At 38.1% G+C, this 19,879-nt stretch overlaps 1 protein-coding gene across 24 annotated transcripts in view; it reads left to right on the plus strand.

The window, feature by feature from the left end:
- The window catches only part of syd (JNK-interacting protein syd), a 517,229-nt gene that overhangs the window by 465,085 nt on the left and 32,265 nt on the right, over positions 1-19,879 (plus strand). For 22 of the 24 annotated variants that reach the window (XM_070084613.1, XM_070084636.1, XM_070084625.1 and 19 more), the window contains 3 exons: positions 3,890-4,147; positions 16,277-16,429; positions 16,761-17,025. In XM_070084613.1, coding sequence (XP_069940714.1) covers positions 3,890-4,147; positions 16,277-16,429; positions 16,761-16,975 — 626 coding nt within the window. In that variant the 3' untranslated portion in view covers positions 16,976-17,025. The remainder of the gene's footprint in view (positions 1-3,889; positions 4,148-16,276; positions 16,430-16,760; positions 17,026-19,879) is intronic. The other 2 variants (XM_070084629.1, XM_070084634.1) reach the window with 1 other exon arrangement.

A 19,879-nucleotide genomic window follows, 5' to 3' on the forward strand; every position in this document is an offset into this window, starting at 1 on the left:
ACTGAAGGTATGGTACACAAATGCTGATGGAATAACAAACAAGTGGGAGGAGTGGCACGAAAGAGTCAAAGAGGCATCACCAGACATCATAGCGATCACAGAAACCAAGCTTACAGGTATGATAACAGATGCCATCTTTCCAGCGGGATACCAGATCCTGAGAAAAGACAGAAGGAACAGGGGGGGGTGGAGGAGTGGCATTGCTGATCAAACACCGATGGAATTTTGATGAGCTGGAGAGAGGAGACAGCGGAGAAGAAAGTGATTACATAGCGGGAACGCTTCACTCTAGAGGTCCCAAGGTGATAATTGCAGTGATGTATAACCCACCACAGAACAGCAGGAGGCCAAGGCAAGAGTATGACGAGAGCAATAGAGCGATGGTTGACACACTGGCTACAGTGGCCAGAAGAGCTCATGCATGCAGGGCAAAGCTCCTGATCATGGGCGACTTTAACCACAAGGAGATCGAATGGGAGAACTTGGAGCCACATGGGGGCCAAGATACATGGAGGGCTAAGATGATGGAGGTGGTACTGGAAAACTTCATGTACCAACACGTAAGAGACACTACAAGAGAGAGAGGAGAGGATGAACCAGCAAGACTGGACTTAGTATTCACCTTGAGTAGTGCAGATATTGAGGACATCACATATGAAAGACCCCTTGGGTCAGCGATCATGTGGTTTTGAGCTTCGAACACACAGTAGAGCTACAAGTGGAGGGGGAAGAAGGAAGGCCAGGACAAATGAAACCAAACTACAGGAAAGGGGACTACACAGGAATGAGGAACTTCCTGAATGAGGTTCAGTGGGACAGAGAACTGGAAGGGAAGCCAGTTAATGAGATGATGGAATATGTAGCAACAATGTGTAAGGAGGCTGAGGAGAGGTTTGTACCCAAGGGTAACAGGAATAATGAAAAAGCCAGGATGAGCCCATGGTTCACCCAAAGATGCAAGGAGGCAAAAACCAAGTGTGCTAGGTAATGGAAGAAATATAGAAGGCAAAGGACCCAGGAGAATAAGGAGAGCAGTCGTAGAGCCAGAAACGAATATGCACAGATAAGAAGGGAGGCCCAACGTCAATATGAAAACGACATAGCAGCAAAAGCCAAATCTGACCCGAAGCTGTTGTACAGCCACATCAGGAAGAAAACAACCGTCAAGGACCAGGTAATCAGGCTAAGGAAGGAAGGAGGAGAGACAACAAGAAATGACCGTGAAGTATGTGAGGAACTCAACAAGAGATTCAAAGAAGTGTTCACAGAGGAGACAGAAGGGGCTCCAGAAAGACGGAGAGGTGGGGTACACCACCATGTGCTGGACACAGTACACACAACCGAGGAAGAAGTGAAGAGGCTTCTGAGTGAGCTAGATACCTCAAAGGCAATGGAGCCAGATAACATCTCTCCATTGGTCCTGAGAGAGGGAGCAGAGGCGCTATGTGTACCCCTAACAACAATATTCAATACATCTATCGAAACAGGGAGATTGCCTGAGGCATGGAAGACAGCAAATGTAGCCCCAATCTTTAAAAAAGGAGACAGACATGAAGCACTAAACTACAGACCAGTGTCACTGACATGTATAGCATGCAAAATCATGGAAAAGATTGTCAGGAGAAGAATGGTGGAACATCTAGAAAGGAATGATCTCATCACCAGCAGCCAACATCGTTTCAGAGACGGGAAATCCTGTGTCACAAACCTACTGGAGTTCTATGACATGGTGACAGCAGTAAGACAAGAGAGAGAGGGGTGGGTAGATTGCATTTTCTTGGACTGCAAGAAGGCGTTTGACACAGTACCACACGAGATTAGTGCAAAAACTGGAGGACCAAGCAGGGATAACAGGGAAGGCACTGCAATGGATCAGGGAATACTTGTCAGGAAGACAGCAGCGAGTAATGGTACGTGGCGAGGTGTCAGAGTGGGCACCTGTGACCAGCGGGGTCCCACAGGGGTCAGTCCTAGGACCAGTGCTGCTTCTGGTATTTGTGAACGACATGACGGAAGGAATAAACTCCGAGGTGTCCCTGTTTGCAGATGACGTGAAGTTGATGAGAAGAGTTCATTCGATCGAAGACCAGGTGGAAATACAAAGGGATCTGGACAGGCTGCAGACCTGGTCCAGCAACTGGCTCCTGGAGTTCAATCCCACCAAGTGCAAAGTCATGAAGATTGGGGAAGGGCAAAGAAGACCGCAGACGGAGTACAGTCTAGGGGGCCAGAGACTACAAACATCACTCAAGGAAAAAGATCTTGGGGTGAGTATAACACCAGGCACATCTCCTGAAGCGCACATCAACCAAACAACTGCTGCAGCATATGGGCGCCTGGCAAACCTCAGAACAGCATTCCGACATCTTAATAAGGAATCGGTCAGGACCCAGTACACCGTGTACGTTAGGCCCATATTGGAGTATGCGGCACCAGTTTGGAACCCACACTTAGCCAAGCATGTAAAGAAACTAGAGAAAGTGCAAAGGTTTGCAACAAGACTAGTCCCAGAGTTAAGAGGTATGTCCTATGAGGAGAGGTTAAGGGAAATCAACCTGACGACACTGGAGGACAGGAGAGATAGGGGGGACATGATAACGACTTACAAAATACTGAGAGGAATTGACAAGGTGGACAAAGACAGGATGTTCCAGAGACTGGACACAGTAACAAGGGAACACAGTTGGAAGCTAAAGACACAGATGAATCAAAGGGATGTTAGGAAGTATTTCTTCAGCCACAGAATAGTCAGGAAGTGGAATAGTTTGGGAAGCGATGTAGTGGAGGCAGGATCCATACATAGCTTTAAGCAGAGGTACGATAAAGCTCATGGTTCAGGGAGAGTGACCTAGTAGCGACCAGTGAAGAGGCGGGGCCAGGAGCTTGGACTCGACCCCTGCAACCTCAACTAGGTGAGTACACACACACACACACACACACACACACACACACACACACACACACACACACACACACACACACACACACATATACATACATTCATTCATTCATTCATTCATTCGTATCCCCTTTTCCCTTATTCTAAGGCACTATGAATGTTCTCTGCCAATCCTTATGGGTCTGTTTTTTTTATGCATAAAAGTACACCAGCCACTCCTAAATTATATCCCCACCTGCTTTTAACATCTCTATCCCTCTTTTGTTCAACCCATTGTCTCGTGTGGTTTCCTAGCATTACCTCTAGCTGTTCCTTAGTTTTACCAGATATTGTTCCTCTGTGCTCAAGGCATGATAACACTTCCTCTCTTCCACAACAACATTTAGCAACTCTCGCAGTTTTATCTTGATCTTTCCATTACTTTCCTTCCCCTTCCCATATCTTCCCTTCTTTGTTTTTAGCTAGAAAGTCCATTTGTTTACCATTTCATTTGCTTCTGAGGCTTTCTTAACTTATTATTCTCTCTAAAACTCTTCGTTATTCTCAGCCAATTTGCAGATATAGACTCACCCATTCTCTCGGTGACTCAGCACTCCTTCATTTTTACCTTGCCTTTTTCACTATAGATTCTTCATTCTGTATCCCATTTTCACATTGTAAAAAATTCTCATTTGTTAACCTTTGCTCCCTTTCTTCCTCTTTAAATCATTCCATCAATCATTCTTCTTGCCATCTGCCTCCACTCTCCGATGACCAAAAAACTTCAGCTATGCACTTTAGTATTGCTTTCTTAAATGTTTCCCTCACCTGTGTGCATTGGGAATTATCTCATCTATTGTAGTAAATGATTTTGTATTATTAATTCTGTTAAATGGCCTTCAAAATTATGCTGGAATATTTTTTAATTTTGTGGTATAGCTACCTATTTGTAAATTTGAACATTCTTGAAATACTGTACTAGACTTGTCTATAAAAATATTTTATGTACAGATGCCAATCCTCGACCAGTGGCCAGTAGCGGAAGTAATGAGAACAGCACTTCCGGAGGAACCACCAATAGAGGGACTAGCGGAAGTAGTGGAGGGAATGTAGGTCCCAGCAGGATGCCTGGGGGAGTAATTAGAGTATATTCTGACAATAAAGACCAAGTGATGCCTGGGTCTTTTGCACCATATTGTTCTATGGCTCAAGCTCAACTCTCCTTCCATGGCCATAGAGATGCTGTAAAATTCTTTGTGGCTGTTCCAGGTATGTAAAAGTTTTGATCTACAGAATATGTGGAAAAAACCATACAATATTTATAGATATTCAGTGTCGTGATCTTACATTGTAACAGTGGACTGAAAAGTTGCCTGAACAAAGAATCACTTTAGGTATAAAGACTCATAATACCAAGCAAGCCTTTATTGTAGCTGACATTTTGCTCAGGTTTAAGCTTCATCAGGCTTGCTCAACAGTGTATTTATACCCACTTTTTGGCTTGTAAACCTTGTCACCAAATAATTGCTTTGTAGAGTTATAGTTTATAATACTGTAATGACTAGATAAAATAATAATCGTATATCAAGACATTGTCTTCATTTCTGTAGTCATGTTCCATTCAATAATATTTTTAAAAATTTAATAGACTCTGCTCAACATTGGCATTGAACTGATGTTTCAGGAAACACTTCGTTTTCTAGCTATTTTATAGATTGAATTGCTTTGTTTAAAGCAGGACCATGTGTTAGCTGATGAAATTTCAAGATTACATGTAGTGAAAACTTTTAGTTTAATAATTGAAATGCCATTATCAGTCTTCTGTTGTGGTGAAAGGTCACTATTGAGTACTGTTGTAAGTTGAGTAGTTCAAAGAAATTATTACTCTTGATTGATTTAAGTGTATACCTTCGCATAGCTCTTCTTTTTTGTAAAGATGCTTGTGTCTTGGCTGTTAGTGCTGCAAATTATTGTAAATGCTGTGTGCTTATTTTGATGTATTAAAACAGAGAAGGAATCATCTGCTGTCAGTTTGGCAACATTTTTATCAATAAATACATATGTTTTAATATCAATATTTTAAATATTGGTTCATTATTCTAAATTAGCATTGGACAATTTTTTAAGAAATTCTTTGAAGTTGCCTTGGCATGTTATTCCTAATGGCCAAATTTCGTGTCTACCAGAACTTGGTAATAAATTATGCTTGGCTTTATATAAAATATGTGTATGGAGTCCTGGGACCAAATAACAGTTTCTGTGGCCTAGTTTATTTAGCTGTGGACTTGAAACTCCTCAGTGGCAGTCCCTTAATACCATTGAGGGGCTCTTCATCCAAAGAATTGAACATGGTCTTCCCTTCCTTGGATCAGACCCTGTTTGTCTAACATTCCCTATGTGCTATATGACCCCTATTAGTTTTAGTACTTCTCCATAATAATAACAGTAACAATAGCCCTTAAAGGGAGGTTCCTTGGTGCTGGTGAGGGGCTCTTGATCCAAGGAATTGAACCTGTGCTCCAGTTCCTTGAATAGTATCTGATTGCCTTCCATTCCCCAAGACACTGTATGACCTCTGAGTTTAGTACTTTAATACTATTAGTAGTAGTAACAACAACAACAACACTAATGATAATAAGATTGAGGCCACTTGATCGCTTTCCAGTACTCTTCACACAATTTTTTACTTTCATGATATGAATTTTCATTTGATATGTTGATGCCTAGCATCAGTAGAGAGTGGCATTGTTATTTATTTTTGGTTTATTCTCATTGCTTGTAAATTATTATATATTCGAGATTAATAGATTGCAAATAAATGAAAAGCTTTCCTTTGTCCAGTGAGAGAGTGTTTGCTGTGACAAACGACTGAGAGAGTACTCACTGTGACAGGTGACTGAGAGAGTACTCATTGTGACAGGTGACTGAGAGAATGCTCACTGTGACAAGTGACCAAGAGAATGCTCACTATGACAAGTGATTGAGAGAATTCTTACATAATTTATAACTAACTTTCATATTTTTTGTATTATTTCCTATGATTGTTATGGAATACTGTATTTTACCAGTCATAAAATGAGGGTTATACTTTGTTAAGAAAGGCTAGGGAACAAATGGATTTGTCAGTTAAAAACAGAGTAGGGGAGTTAGGAGATGGGGTTAAAGCAGCTGGAACTTACGTGATCATGACAGAAATGTTAAAAGCAGGGGGAGACATAGTGTTGGAGTGATTGGTATTTTTATTTAATGAATGTATGAAAGAGGGGAAGGTACCTAAGGATTGGCAGAGAGCATGTATAATTCCCTTACATAAAGGGAAGGGGGACAAAAGGGATTGTAAAAATTATAGGAGAATAAGTTTACTGAGTATACCAGGTAAAGTATGTTAGGATTATTATTGAAAGAATTAGATTGCAGATGAGCAAGGAGGCTTTAGAATGGGTAGGGGATGTGTAGATCAGGTGTTTACATTGAAGCATGTATGTGAACAGTATTTAGATAAAGGTAGGGAAGTTTCCATTGCATTTATGGATTTAGAAAAGGCATATGATAGAGTGGATAGGGGAGTAATGTGACAGATGTTGCAAGTGTATGGAATAAGTAGTAAGTTACTAAATGGTGTAAAGAGTTCTTATGAGGATAGTGAAGCTCAGGTTAGGATGTGTAGGAGAGAGGGAGAGATTACTTCCCAGTAAAAGTAGGTCTTGGACAGGGATGTGTAATGTCACCATGGTTGTTTAACATACATGTATTTATAGATAGGGTTGCAAAAGAAGTAAATGCAAGGGTGTTCAGGAGTGGGGTGGGATTAAATTATGGGGAATCAAATACAAAATGGGAGTTGACACCATTACTTTCTGCTGATGATGCTGTGCTTTTGGGGAATTCTAAAGAAAAGTTGCAAAGCTTAGTGGACGAGTTTGGGAGGGTGTGTAAAGGTGGAAAGTTGAAAGTGAACATGGATAAGAGTAAGGTGATGAGGGTATCAAACAATTTAGATAAAGAAAAATTGGATATCACATTAGAGGGAGTAGGGAAGAAGTGAATGTTTTCAGATATTTGGGAGTTGACTTGTCAGCAGATGGGTTTAAGAAGGATGAGGTTAACCATAGAATTGATAAAGGAAGAAAGGTGAGTGATGCATTGAGGTATCTGTGGAGACAACATTATCCATAGAGGCAAAGAAGGGAATGTACGAGGGTATAGTGGTAACAACGCTCTTATATGGGTTTGAAGCATGGGTTGTAAATGGTGCAGTGAGGAGGTGGCTGGAAGCAGTGGAAATGTCCTGTCTAAGGGCAATGTGTGGTGTAAATATTATGCAGAGAATTCGTAGTATGTAAATTAGGAGGAGGTGTTAAGTTACTAAAAGTATTAGTCAGAGGGCTGAACAGGGGTTGTTGAGGTGGTTTGGTCATTTAGAGAGAATGGAACAAAGTAGAATGACTTGGAGAGCGTATAAATCTGTCAAGGAAGGAAGGCGGGGTAGGTAGATATCATCCCCCAAAAAGGTTGGAGGGAGGGGGTGAAGGAGGTTTTATGGGTGAGAGGCTTGGACTTCCAGCAAGCGTGCGTGAGCATGTTAGATAAGACTGAATGGAGACGAATGGTTTTGGGACCTGACGAACTGTTGGAGTGTGAGCAGGGTAATATTTTGTGAAGAGATTCAGGAAAACCGGTTAGCTGGACTTGAGTCCTGGAAATGGGAAGTACAATGCCTGCACTCTAAAGGAGGGGTTTTGGATATTGGCAGTTTGGAGGAATATCTAAGCTGTCGTATTGGAGCGCCTCTGCAATGACAGTGATTATGTATGAATGATGGTGAAAATGTTGAATGATGATGAAAGTTTTTTTTTCTTTCTTTCTTTTTGGGTCACCCTGCCTCGGTAGGAAATGGCCAGCATGTTAAAAAAAAAAAACTATCTGAAATCTAAGTTTTTTATATGACCCCTGCTATAAGTCAGGGGGTAATCTTTTTCTCACATTATTATTTGCAACTTAATGCAGTTAAGTTAGCTATTTTTCAGTTTTGTATAAATGTAGATAAATTAGGTTTTTCAGCTTGGCTTAAAATTGGTTATGTCAATTTATTCTCTCTGGTTGAAATCAGGGGAATGACGTGCCTAATTTTCTGAAGCTGGATAATCGCATAATTTTTTATTGTCCCTATTGTTCACACATTTCTTTTTTCCATTATCTGTGCAGATGTTCCTTCTGAAAGACTGCTGGATAATGTGTTTAGTCAAATAAGCAGTTGCCAGATATTCAAAGTAATGAAGGCAGTAGCAGTGATATTGACAATTGAAGCAGAAACCAGAGTAGCAGCAGCAGGTGCAAATGCAGCATCAGGGTACTGTAAAGCATTATGGCAGTGGCAAGAGCACCACTGCCACAGTTAACCCCTTTCACTGTCGAGACCCCTGCTCATAAACTTGCTCTCAGTTTCGAAAATTAAAAAAAAAAAAATTCTTATGAAATGATAGAATCTTTTTCCCAATTGTAATGATACCAAAAGTACAAAATTTGGTGGAAAACTTACTGAATTATGCTCTTGCGAAGTTAGCGGTGTCAGCAATATTTATACATCAGCAATTTCGCCCACTTTGAGCCCTGTTTTCGGCCAATTCCATTGTTCCAGTTGACCAAACTCATAGCTATTTTGCTAGAACTCCATATGTTTTATCGATTGAGTACAAGAACCCACCCATTTACCAATTTTAACTTACCCAGTAAAGTGATCAGAAATTGGTAATTTGGCCAATTTCATACACAATTCAGATAAGCCCAATTTCAAAATAGGGTCCAGAATTAACAATACAAACATTCCTAGCACTAAAATAACATTTTCTCTGTTCATTAGTCATGTCTCCAGGCCCCTCTTATATTGCACTTGCTTTCCATTTTGAATTTTTATTCACACAAAAAATATAATACTGTTATGCAGACTACTGCATTATTGTAAAATTGGTATAAATAATATCAGTGCAGGTAGTAGGTTGGTAGACAGCAACCACCCAGGGAAGTACTATCGTCCTGCCAAGTGAGTGTAAAATGAAAGCCTGTAATTGTTTTACATGATGGTAGGATTACTGGTGTCTTGTTTCTGTCTCATAAACATGCAAGATTTCGGGTACGTCTTGCTACTTTTACTTACACTTAGGTCACACTACACATGCATGTACAAGCATATATATACACACACCCCTCTGGGTTTTCTTCTATTTTCTTACTAGTTCTTGTTCTTGTTTGTTTCCTCTTATCTCCTTGGGGAAGTGGAACAGAATTCTTCCTCCTTAAGCAGTGTGCATCATAAGAGGCAACTAAAATGCCAGGAGCAAGGGGCTAGTAATCCCTTCTCCCTTCTCCTGTATATAATACTAAAGTTAAAAAGAGAAGCTTTTGTTTTTCTTTTTGGGTCACCCCTGCCTCGGTGGGATATGTCCAGTTTGTTGAAAGAAAAGAAGAAGAAACACGCTGGATAACAGGTATATCTTGCTACTTCTACTTACGCTTAGGTCATGCTACACAGGCATGTACATGCATATATATACTTGCACACATCAAGTTTTTTTCTTCTTTTTCTTAATAGCTCTTGTTCTTTATTTTCTCTATTGTCCATGGGGAAGTGGAAAAGAATCTTTCCTCCATAAGCCATGCATGTCGTACGAGGCAACTAAAATGCTGGGAGCGATGGGCTAGTAACCCCATTTACGTATACATTTACAAAAAAAGACAAGAAGAAAAACTTAATGAAACTGGGATGCTTGAATATGTGTGGATGTAGTGTGGATGATAAGAAAGAGATGATTGTTAATGTTATGAAAGAAAAGAAATTGGATGTCCTGGCCCTAAGCAAAACAAAGCTGAAGGGAGTAGGCGAGTTTCAGTGGGGAGAAATAAATGGAGGTTGTAAGAGAAGTGAATGCAAGGGTCTTGGCAAGAGGTGTGGGGTTAAAAGATATAGAATCTAACACAAAGTGGGAGTTGTCACAGTTGCTCTATGCTGATGACACGGTGCTTTTGGGTGATTCTGAAGAGAAGTTACAGAGGTTGGTGGATGAATTTGGTAGGGTATATAAAAGAAAAAAATTAAAAGTGAATATAGAAAAGAGTAAGGTGATAAGGATAAAAAGATTAGGTGATGAAAGATTGGATATCAGATTGGAGGGAGAGAGTATGGAGGAGGTGAATGTATTCAGATATTTAGGAGTGGAGGTGTCAGCAGATGTGTCTATGAAGGATGAGGTGAATCATAGAATTGATGAGGGGAAAAGGGTGAGTGATGCATTTAGGAGTCTGTGGAGACAAAGAACTTTGTCTGTGGAAGCAAAGAGGGGAATGTACGAGAGTATAGTTATACCAACACTCTTATGTGGGTATGAAGCATGGGTGGTGAATGTCGCAACGAGGAGAAGGCTAGAGGCAGTGGAGATGTCATGTCTGAGGGCAATGTGTGGTGTGAACATAATGCAGAGAATTCGTAGTTTGGAAATTAGGAGGTGGTGCCAGATTACCAAAACTATTATCCAGAGGGCTGAGGAGGGGTTGCTGAGGTGGTTCGGACATGTAGAGAAAATGAAACGAAACAGAATGACTTAGAGAGTGTATAAATCTGTAGTGGAGGGAAGGAGGGGTAGGGGTCGGTCAAGGGAAGGTTGGAGAGAGGGGGTAAAGGAGGTTTTGTGTGTGAGGGACTTGGAGTTACCACAAGCATGCGTGAACGTATTTGATAGGATTGAATGGAGACAAATGGTTTTTAATAATTGACGTGCTGTTGGAGTATGAGCAAAGTAACATTCTTGAAGGGACTCAGGGAAACCGGCAGGCTGGACTTGAGTCCTGGAGATGGGAAGTACAGTGTTTGCACTCTGAAGGAGGGGTGTTATTGTTGCAGTTTTATAACTGTAGTGTAAAGCACCCCTCTGGCAAGACAGTGATGGAGTGAATGATGACGGTTTTTCTTTTTCGGGCCACCCTGCCTTGGTGGGAATCAGCCGATGTGTTAATGAATAAATAAATTGTGGAAGCATATTAGACCCACCAGTTGATGTGTATTAGTCATGTGACATCATTTGTTTACTCTTCAACATTGGCAAAAATCAAACATTTCCACTACTTTGAGCTCAATTTCAAGGTACATTTAGTCGATAAACCATTCAAAATCTTCCATTCTGTCAAATGAGACCAAGAAAACGAAAATACAATCATAAATACCACATGAAAATACACTGCAAAGTCGGTGCTTTTAACCAAAAACATGGTCTGAGTTTTTTTTTTTCATTATGCACTGCGTGCCACAGGATTTTTTTTTATATTGCACACACTGACCACTCAAGACCCATTCTCTCATATGTAGGCCTACCAGCTTACTTTTGCAAGATTGGAAGCCACTAGAATTTTGGCGTAATATTACGGCACCATCACTGGTTTGCAAGCCATAATATTTCAACACTGACAGTGGAAGGGTTAATATACAATCAACCAACAACATTGAAATAGAATTTAATGTAAAAACATTCATACAGACTTTAATCCTAAGACAGTTGGGTAGGTAAACTTCCACAGACATCACTCTTGGTGGTGCCTACATCAGCCAGAAACTTTATCCAAAGATAATGGGGTAGGCAAAATGCTATGATCATGCCAGGCTCCTGTGGGTGGTGTCATCAGCCAGGTGGTGCACCATTTATACTTGTCTCCCATGGATCCATTCTGCACAAACTGCCTACATAGATCATTGATACAGCTTTGAGCTACCAGGTTGACCAGGCATTCAGGCTCTTAAACCTTTCAGGGTTTCTGACGTACTAGTACAACTTACGCACCAGGGTTATTGACATACTAGTACGCATAAATTCTAGCGCCTTCAAATCTAGCGAGAGAAAGCTGGTAGGCCTACATATGAAAGAATGGGTCTATGTGGTCAGTGTGCACAGTACAAAAAAAATCCTGCAGCACACAGTGCGTAATGTGGAAAAAAAAAAACTTTGACCGTGTTTTTGGTTTAAAACAGTGACTTTGCACTGTATTTTCATATGGTATTTATGGTTGTATTCTAGTTTTCCTGGTCTCATTTTATAGAATGGAAGACATATTACAGAAATTGAGCTCAAAGTAGCAGAAATGTTCGATTTTTGCCAAAGTTCAAACGTAAACAAATCATACCACCCATCCAATACACGTCAAATGGTGAATCTAATATTTTTTCATAAGTGCACTGATATTATTTATACCATTTCCACACTAAAGCAGTAGTCTGCATAACAGTAAGTCTTCTGTTTTTTGTGAGAATAAAAATTCAATGTTGAAAGCAAAAGAAATGTAAGAGGGGTCTGGGGACGTGACTAATGAACAGAGGAAATGTTATTTTAGTGCCAGGAATGCCTGTCTTGTTTATTCTGGACCCTATTTGGAAATTGGCATCTTTTGAAATCTGTGGGAAATTGGCAAAATTACTAATTTCTGACCACTTTATTAGATAATTGAAATTGGTGAATGGGTGGTTTCTTGTACTCATTCAATAGAAAAAAAATGGAGTTTTGCGAAATAGTTATGATTTTTGTCGACTAGTACACGGGAATTGGCTGAAAATAGGGCTCAAAGTGGGCGAAATCGCTGATGCGTAAACATCGGCAAGACTGCTAACTTCACGAGAGCATAATTCCGTAAGTTTTCCATCAAATTTCATACTTTTGGTGTCATTATGATTGGGAAAAGATTCTCTATCTTTTCATAAGAAAAAAATAATTTTTTTTTTCCGAAAAATTTTCGACCCTGAGAACAAGTTTAGGAGAGGGCCTCTCGACCCTGAAAGGGTTAATGGCCAGTGTTGGCAAGCTGTAACAAGTCACCAGCATGGTGCCTGATAGTGATACTTTTGGCAGTTAGTTTCATATAACCCAAAAACCATCACAACCCTTCATCTCAACAACAGTAGTAACACAATTTCTTAATTTTTCTTAATCATTTTTTTAAATTACATATGATGCTTCTAACATGAGGGGCATAACTTTGAACTCCTTATTTGAGGAAAAGAAATTATTGTGTATGGTTATATACAGTATTCTCCTTTGAATAACTCTTGCTATATATTTTGTTATTGACAGCATGTGCAATATATTTTCATTGCATTATGCTACTATGATTATTCTGTGTACTCCTGTGCAAGCTTGTGCCTGTGAAAGTCCCCTTACCACATTGCTACATATGTGCATGTTATATGACTGTTCATTTACATTAAAAATTTTTTAAAGATGTTCATTTTATAGTTTATATTTTATGGAATAGGATCACAAATTAACAACATACAGTATAACCTGGAATATCTGTGCCAGAAATTAGCTGCCATTTCTCAAGTATTACAAGTTAACCAGTTGTGGAGGATGTACTTGACAACACTACTCCAACTCAAACCAAATTGGAAATTCTCATTTGATTTATATTTGCCACATGTTACAGCACTTTAATCTTCCTTAGGTGTTACTGCACTAGTTAAACTACAGATGGAAGTTCTAGCCTAACATGTAATGGGGTTTTTAAGTACAGGATGGTCCTGTTTATACAGCAGGTTAGGTTCTGGGCTGCTGCTGTAAAACAAAAATTGCTGTGGAATGAAACATACTGTTTTTTTTAAATGCATTTAAAAGCCTGATAAGATGTTTACATTATCATACATTAAGTGAGCAGTAAAGCTAGGCCTTAAAAATGCATTTACAGTACACATACGGTTTACCTTAAAATATTTTTGTCTTCAGCTTATAGTGAGTGGTGAATATATTTATTGTAAGAAGTCTGAATAAATGAAGAACAGGTATAATTAAAGGCCACTGCATTAGCAAAATGCCATAATGCTTAGTGCTTTAAAGCAGGGCCCACCTGTACTTAGTGAGTACACATGCCAGTATCACAAGAGCATCATTGTGGAGAGAGCTAAGAACCTAATGTCCTCCCTTGTATTGAACAAGGAAGATTACTGAATTTGTTTTTCCAGGTCCTAATCAATGTGAAAGCCTGGAAATCATTCAATTTTAAAACAATAAGGAATTCATTATCTTTTTTATTGTGGTTTTAAGTTATATTCAGTCAAGCTATTATGATTACATAAGGTATTTGTATCAAAACAGTTGCTATGATACTTGCCAGTAATAATTAAGAAAAGACATGAGTGCTGAATAAGGTTTTATTGCACTTTAGAGCAACAGTGCAGTAAAAGCTTGCCTTACATCTTTGTTTTTACTTCTGTTTTTAGTGTGTAAAATTCAGTGTAGCTTGGTGTTGACATAAGTACACTAAAGTAAACCCTCAATTTAACCCTTTCAGGGTCCAGAACCCTGATCTGAAACTTGTCCACAGGGTCCAAGAATTTGCAAAAAAAAAAAAAAAAAAAAAAATTTTTCTTACGAAAGGGTAGAGAATCTTTTTCTGAAGGTAATGAAACAAAAAGTACGAAATTGATGGAAAATTGATGCAGTTACGCTGTCACGAATTTTGCTGCATCAGCAATATTTATGCATCGGTGATTTTGCCCACTTTGACTCCCATTTTAGGCCAATTACATTATTCGAGTCAACCAAATTCTTAGCTGTTTCGCTAGTATTACTTCTATTTTATCAGTTGAGCATGAGAAACTGCCCAGTCTTCTATTTCAACTACCCAATAAAGTGATCAGAAATTGGTTATTTGGCCAGTTTCACACAAAGTTCAAAATATTCTAATCTCAAAATATGTCCAAAATAAACAATGCAGGCATTCCTGGAACTAAAATAACATTTCCTCTGTTTATTAGTTACGTTTCCATGTTTTACAGATGAATTTCATTTTTATTTTTTATGCACATATTGAATTTTTATTCACACCAAAAAATAGATTTACTTTTATGCAATATTGTAATAACTGTATAAATAATATCAGCACATTCATGAACGTATATAAGACCCACCAGTTGATGTGTATTGGACATGTGACGTTATTTGTTTACTCTTGAAGATCAGCAAAAATCTAGCAGTTCCGCTACTTTGAGCTCAGTTTCAACCTACTTTCAGTACTAAAACCAATCAAAATTATCTCTATTTCTGTAATATATCTTCCATTCTATCAATCTATGAATCTTAACTAGTCAAAAGTTGGCCTGTGATACTCCAATACTGAAACTATGTATAGTGCCAAAACAAAAGCAATCATATTGCTAAACTCACAACTAGTATTTAGCCACTTAGCCATAATACCAACTTATCTCATAATTCTGTAACATTTTAAACCTAAGATTTCATATAAGTCTGCCCGAAATGCCTAGCCATGCTAGGCGTTCTAGTGGTACACTCTGTAATTATTATTTTACTACATGTAAACCACACAATAACCAAATTCTGTAAACTCAGCATTGTAATACTTGTAGAGAATAAAGTTTGAAGTTTGAATTTGAATTTGAATTTGAAATGAGACCAAGAAACCAAATATACAACCATAAAAACCATACAAAAATACACCGCAAAGTAGTTGTTTTAATCCAGAAACACAGTCGCAGTTTTTTCCTCATTTTTCACTGCGTGCTGCAGGATTTGTTTTATGTGGTGCACGCTTACCACACAGATGCATTCTCTCATACCTAGGCCCAAATTTACCACTCACAGCTTATCTGGGTGAGCTGAGCTCATGACATAGTACCATGGCTTGGACCCTGGCTTCAAAGCCATAGAACTGCGAGACGGACCCTCAGGGGGTTCATGAACTAATGGGAGAGCTGGTGGCTGGTAATATCAAATGTGGTGGTGAAGATATTACTTTGCCATGATCTTATCAATAACAGACAGTTTTTTAGACAGCAGACTTTGTCCGTTGTTTCTGACTTAGTTGACCCAAAAGATTTTATCTCATATTTCTGAATCTATTAAATTGAGGATTTACTGCTTATTTTTAATGCTAATAATATTGTTAGTATTATACTGAGCAATACAACATTTATTTTGTGAATCTGTTAGATTTTGTTGGTATTGAGGTAATATTTTAACAGTAATAATGAAAAATCATTTATGTTGGTACTGTAATTATGGTTATACTGTAAAAGGTTAATGCTGTAGTACATTTTTGGAGATTTTTGTTGTGTGTATTTCTCTTTACATAATAGTTTTCTCTATAAAATATGCTTTTACATTCTCAATTTCAAAACAGTTATTTGTGTCTTGTATTGTACTAGAAGCTTAATTTTATTTTATGGGTTATGTTCATTTTATTCTCTATCACATATTTTGTCGTTACACCCTTGCACTATAAAAACCTTAAGAATTATCTGTTGAGTGTTCTGTACTCCTCCTTCCCTCACATCCCCTAAGCAAGGAAGCCCTGGCCGCATGTGCTTGTCCTCTTTCATTTTGATCATTAATGTTAGCCACACACACACAGGCTCAGGCGGGTATAATGCCCTTACAGCCGCACCAACTGCGTCCTCAGTACGGGCCATAACGGACAAGGAATATGATGACAGCGAACCAGAAAAGAAACCAAAGAGTATGCTGGTAATATCTGGTGGAGAAGGATACATCGACTTCAGAATTGGTCAGTTTTAACTTGTGGAATTCTTTTTTAATGTTTTAAGAATTTGATCTGGTTCTTTTCTGTATATATTGTACCAGTTATTGTTTTTGCTACATGGGTATGTATATAGGGTAATTAAGTAATATACCTTGCTTGTAGTATAGTACTTGATTGCTTTGTTTCAACGGATCATTTGAGAGTACTATATTAATATTCTATTCCATCTACATTATAGTTTAGAATGTGAAGCTTTTCCTTATACATTTTTGTAGGCTTTGAAAAGTTAACAGCATTCATTCATTATCTGCCTGGGATTATGCGGTGTGCTTGTTTTAACATTTATGCCTCACAGCTGATGAGCGTGAGGAGGATCGAGATACAGCTAGTCACCTTCTGGTGTGGCACATACCTGTGGAGGATAATCTTTCTCATCTCCATGTCCAACCCAATTCCTCCACCACAACCACTTCCTCCACCTCCACCACCTCTACCACCACCACCACCACCTCCATTGCCACAACCACCACCACCAACCCCATCTCGACAGCCATCAACGGCCATTCGTAGCAGCCTTCCCTTCACCATCTGGACAGCTACAACCTCTCAGCCAGCTACGGGTACGCGCCTCTCTCACCTCAGAGTCACAGCACCACGGTCTCTACTACTCTTCCTAGTTACCAAGGATTTGACCCCCAACTTGTTCAATTGATTGCTGATTTATTATTGTACAAATTTAAATGGTATAATATCCATTATTGTTTATCACAGATTAGAAGCAGGAATATACTGTCAGTGAAGAATTGAGTGTATGTAATATTCAGAATTTATCTGAAATTTTACATAAATGTATCCTTACAGGTAACATTTAATTACTTGTTTATTTTTTACTTTCCTTATTTTTTTAAAGTACTTAGTTTAAGAATGAGCACCATCTGCTTATCCCTTTCACCTGCTCTTAAATTTTTCTGTTTTATTTTTAACTAAAAAAGAAATTAATTAAGAAATAACCAGATAAACTTTCGGTAAGTCAGTGAAACCAAAGAATATTTGCATACTAGTTTCTTGTACATTTTATACAAAGTTCTATCTGGTGTGGGTCAAATCTTGGGTTCCCTGCATGCAGCTTATCCAAGATCACTTAGGTTACTGCACTGCATGCTGGCCCTTTAGAACCATGGGTCAGACTGGGTCAAATCCTATGTTCTCTCTCTCTCTCTCTCTTCCTCTACCTCCCTTTCTTCTACCTCCTTCCTCTTATCTTCCACCTTAAAATATTCTAGCACTAATATAGAACTACCTAACAAGCTGCTGTAATAATGTAAATTAATTAGCACTTTTTGTAGATGGAGGTTGAAAATATCCTCCTATTTTTCTTAATCAAAAAGCTTTAAAAAAAAAATTTTATTTGGGATATACAGTGTATCTGTTATCGTTAACTTTTTTACTTTAATTAGCATAGAATTAGAACAATGTCTTAATGGAGAAAAACCTATGGTCCATTTCTGTACTACAGCTTTGTGTGTTGTCTTGGATGTTATGCCCCACTTCATTCTATCCTGTTAAACCAAACAAGTAAATACTTTCCTTATAAAACTGTATTTTTTTTTTTTTTTTTTTTTTTTTTTTGTCATGACATTATTGAGGTGGACCAATATTGTAATTTGATATTATAAATTATTTATATGTTCATCATACACCCCCTTCTGCCTATGAGATTGTGCTGTGACTTTGTCGTGAAGAGGCAAATACCTGTGCTTTCTGTGGTGGCGGTAATCATATAGTCCATCTGGTGAAACTAGTTATGTTTCCTTCTTATATAGTAGGATCGATATTTGTTTGTACGGTGATGGGCAGTTGCTTATTACTTTTAAATCAGTGAGGGATCAATAATTTGCCAGAGTTATGTTATACTAACATGTTATATTTCATATATTTTTCATTCACAGAAAAAATTATATTTGTTCATCAAAGGTCCCCATCTGCTTACAAATTTATGTCTGTCATATTATATTAATTATACAGTATTCAAAATTTCTTGGCGAAGCTTTTTAGAGGCTGTGTATGAAGAGCCTATGAGCATCACTGAGTGGAAGCTGTACCAACTGGTACTCAGCATCTGCTTACTACTTAGTCTTGGCTGTTTTGTTGTTTTTGCACAAGTTACTTCATCCAGTTTCTCCCTTTTTTCAGCTTCATAGAATTTTTCTTGTTAGTAGTCATTTTATAATTAAGGCATTGCTCTGAATTCTGTAATGGTTGCAGTATGAGAAAAATATTCCATGGAGAGGAAAATATTGAGCTTCAAAGGATCACTAATATCAAGCAGATTGCTTATTAGACTCTTGAGCATGTTTAGAGAAACTACTTCCTTGCACTTATTTTACACATTAGAAGTAAGTGCCATGGCTGCAAGACTCAAGTTTCAGCATCTTTTATATTTTCTAAACGTGCATTAAGGATAGTAGATAAATAATAATGGGTAGTACTTCACTGATAGTCTTGTGCTTGGCACCTTCTTTTTACTCCTAGATTATGAATACCAGTACATTGATTATAAAATTATTATAGAGTATTTTTAGTTGATAAATTGCATCCCAAGTTTGTTATAGTTTTGTTCAGCAATGTACATAGTGTATTTATTTATTAGATTTTACATTTTATTTTCAGATGGGTTATGATAATTTCATAAATAAAAAATGTGGTGTTTTATCCATACTGTAGACTTTAACCTGTCATTTATGTAAACACTACTTAAAAGACAAATGGTTCATGTGTTCAGTTGGTGCTCTTTTCCTTCTTTATTCAGTAGTATCATTATAGTTTGCTACACTTTTTTAACTCTTTTAGTAATAAGAGCATCAGATGATCTTAGAAGATGCTAGGGATGTGTATCAGGCTTTCCCCGCCACATTTCCTTTTAGAGGTCATGACTTGGCATCAGTAAAATTGTCAAACCTTCATCATAAGTATTGCACCATTCTTCATTGTGTTTTTTTGGGTGTGGAAGAGGGAACATTGTCATGTTCTCAAATTTGAAAAGAGAAAGCATGCATATGCTTTTTGAAAGTTTTGAAAATTGGTGAACTGTAAGGTAATGTTTCCAATTTATATAAAAAACTTGCCACAAGTAGTTAAAAACTGGATGAACATGTTAGTAGATGATGCAAAAAATCCTGTGCAAAGTAATAAAAATGAATTCTGCATAAGTCCTTAATAAACTGATATAGGTAAGTGCCACATAATGGAAACAGTTGAGTGATGAAATGCCAAATAAAAATTTTATTGTGATAAAATATTGAAAATAATCATCAGAGTGATATAGGAATTATGAAAAACATAAGATATCCTGGAAGATAACCAATAAGATCATGACAGACTAATTTAGGATAGTTGAAGGACTTTAAATAGCTTGGTGGCCCAGTGGCCTGGTGGCTAAAGCTCCTGCTTCACACGCGGAGGGCCCGGGTTCAA

The sequence above is a fragment of the Cherax quadricarinatus genome, chromosome 13 (assembly GCF_038502225.1).
Source record: "Cherax quadricarinatus isolate ZL_2023a chromosome 13, ASM3850222v1, whole genome shotgun sequence".
Lineage (NCBI taxonomy): Eukaryota > Metazoa > Arthropoda > Malacostraca > Decapoda > Parastacidae > Cherax > Cherax quadricarinatus.